Source organism: Empidonax traillii, unplaced genomic scaffold (assembly GCF_003031625.1).
Source record: "Empidonax traillii isolate 1590-97213 ecotype Southwest subspecies unplaced genomic scaffold, ASM303162v1 scaffold2708:size19151, whole genome shotgun sequence".
In the NCBI taxonomy this organism is placed as follows: Eukaryota; Metazoa; Chordata; class Aves; order Passeriformes; family Tyrannidae; genus Empidonax; species Empidonax traillii.
This window is the reverse complement of record NW_020957901.1, coordinates 7,317-8,175: the sequence shown is the minus strand read 5'-3', so window position 1 is coordinate 8,175 and position 859 is coordinate 7,317. Positions and strand designations below refer to the sequence as shown.

Genomic DNA, 859 nt, shown 5'->3' with positions numbered 1-859 from the left:
TCTGACAGAAACTCCACCCCCTGAAGGGGTGGCCCAGCCAGCTCCTGTTGGGAAATGGAAGTTGCAAGAAGTTGCTGAAGGTTCATTTATTTTGCTTAAAGGACATAGTTTTCGGTTTATGCAAAGTATATGGGTCACACAAGAGGGTGGGTATTTAAGGGAAAAAATAATGATTTTTATTGACACCATCAAAAAGTGGATAAAAGGAAAAAAAAGTAAAAAACGACAAGCAGATATGGCCTGTCATGATGTACCCTGGAAGTCACTGCACAGGAAGCAGGTGGTCCGTGTTTGCAGAAAACACCCAGTTACCAGTTTCCTCAGGGCATCCCTAAGCTCCTGGTTCCTCAGGCTGTAGATGAGGGGGTTCAGTGTTGGAGGTACCAGTGAGTACAGAGCTGACACAATCAGATCTAAGGATGGGGAAGAAATGGAGAGGGGCTTCAGGTAGGCAAATGTGGCAGTGCTGACAAACAGGGAGACCACGGCCAGGTGAGGGAGGCACGTGGAAAAGGCTTTGTGCCGTCCCTGCTCAGAGGGGATCCTCAGCACAGCCCTGAAGATCTGCACATAGGAGAAAACTATGAAAACAAAACAGCCCAAAATAGGAAAAGCACTAACAACAAGAAGCCCAGTTTCCCTCAGGTGTGTGCCTGAGCAGGAGAGCTTAAGGATGTGTGGGATTTCACAGAAGAACTGGCCCAGGGCATTGCCCTGGCACAGGGGCAGGGAAAATGTATTGGCTGTGTGCAGCAGAGAATAGAGAAACCCAGAGGCCCAGGCAGCTGCTGCCATGTGGGCACAAGCTCTGCTGCCCAGGAGGGTCCCGTAGTGCAGGGGTTTGCAGATGGCAACGTAG

General features: G+C 49.9%; 1 protein-coding gene across 1 annotated transcript; it reads right to left on the bottom strand.

Moving 5' to 3' along the window:
- Nucleotides 1-312: 312 nt before the first annotated feature.
- LOC114072161 (olfactory receptor 14C36-like) lies at nt 313-855 on the bottom strand (the record flags this gene model as incomplete). The annotated part of the gene is made up of 1 exon (XM_027910084.1): nt 313-855. A coding segment is annotated over one exon (543 nt), but the record flags the coding sequence as incomplete, so codon positions are not given.
- Nucleotides 856-859: the final 4 nt, after the last annotated feature.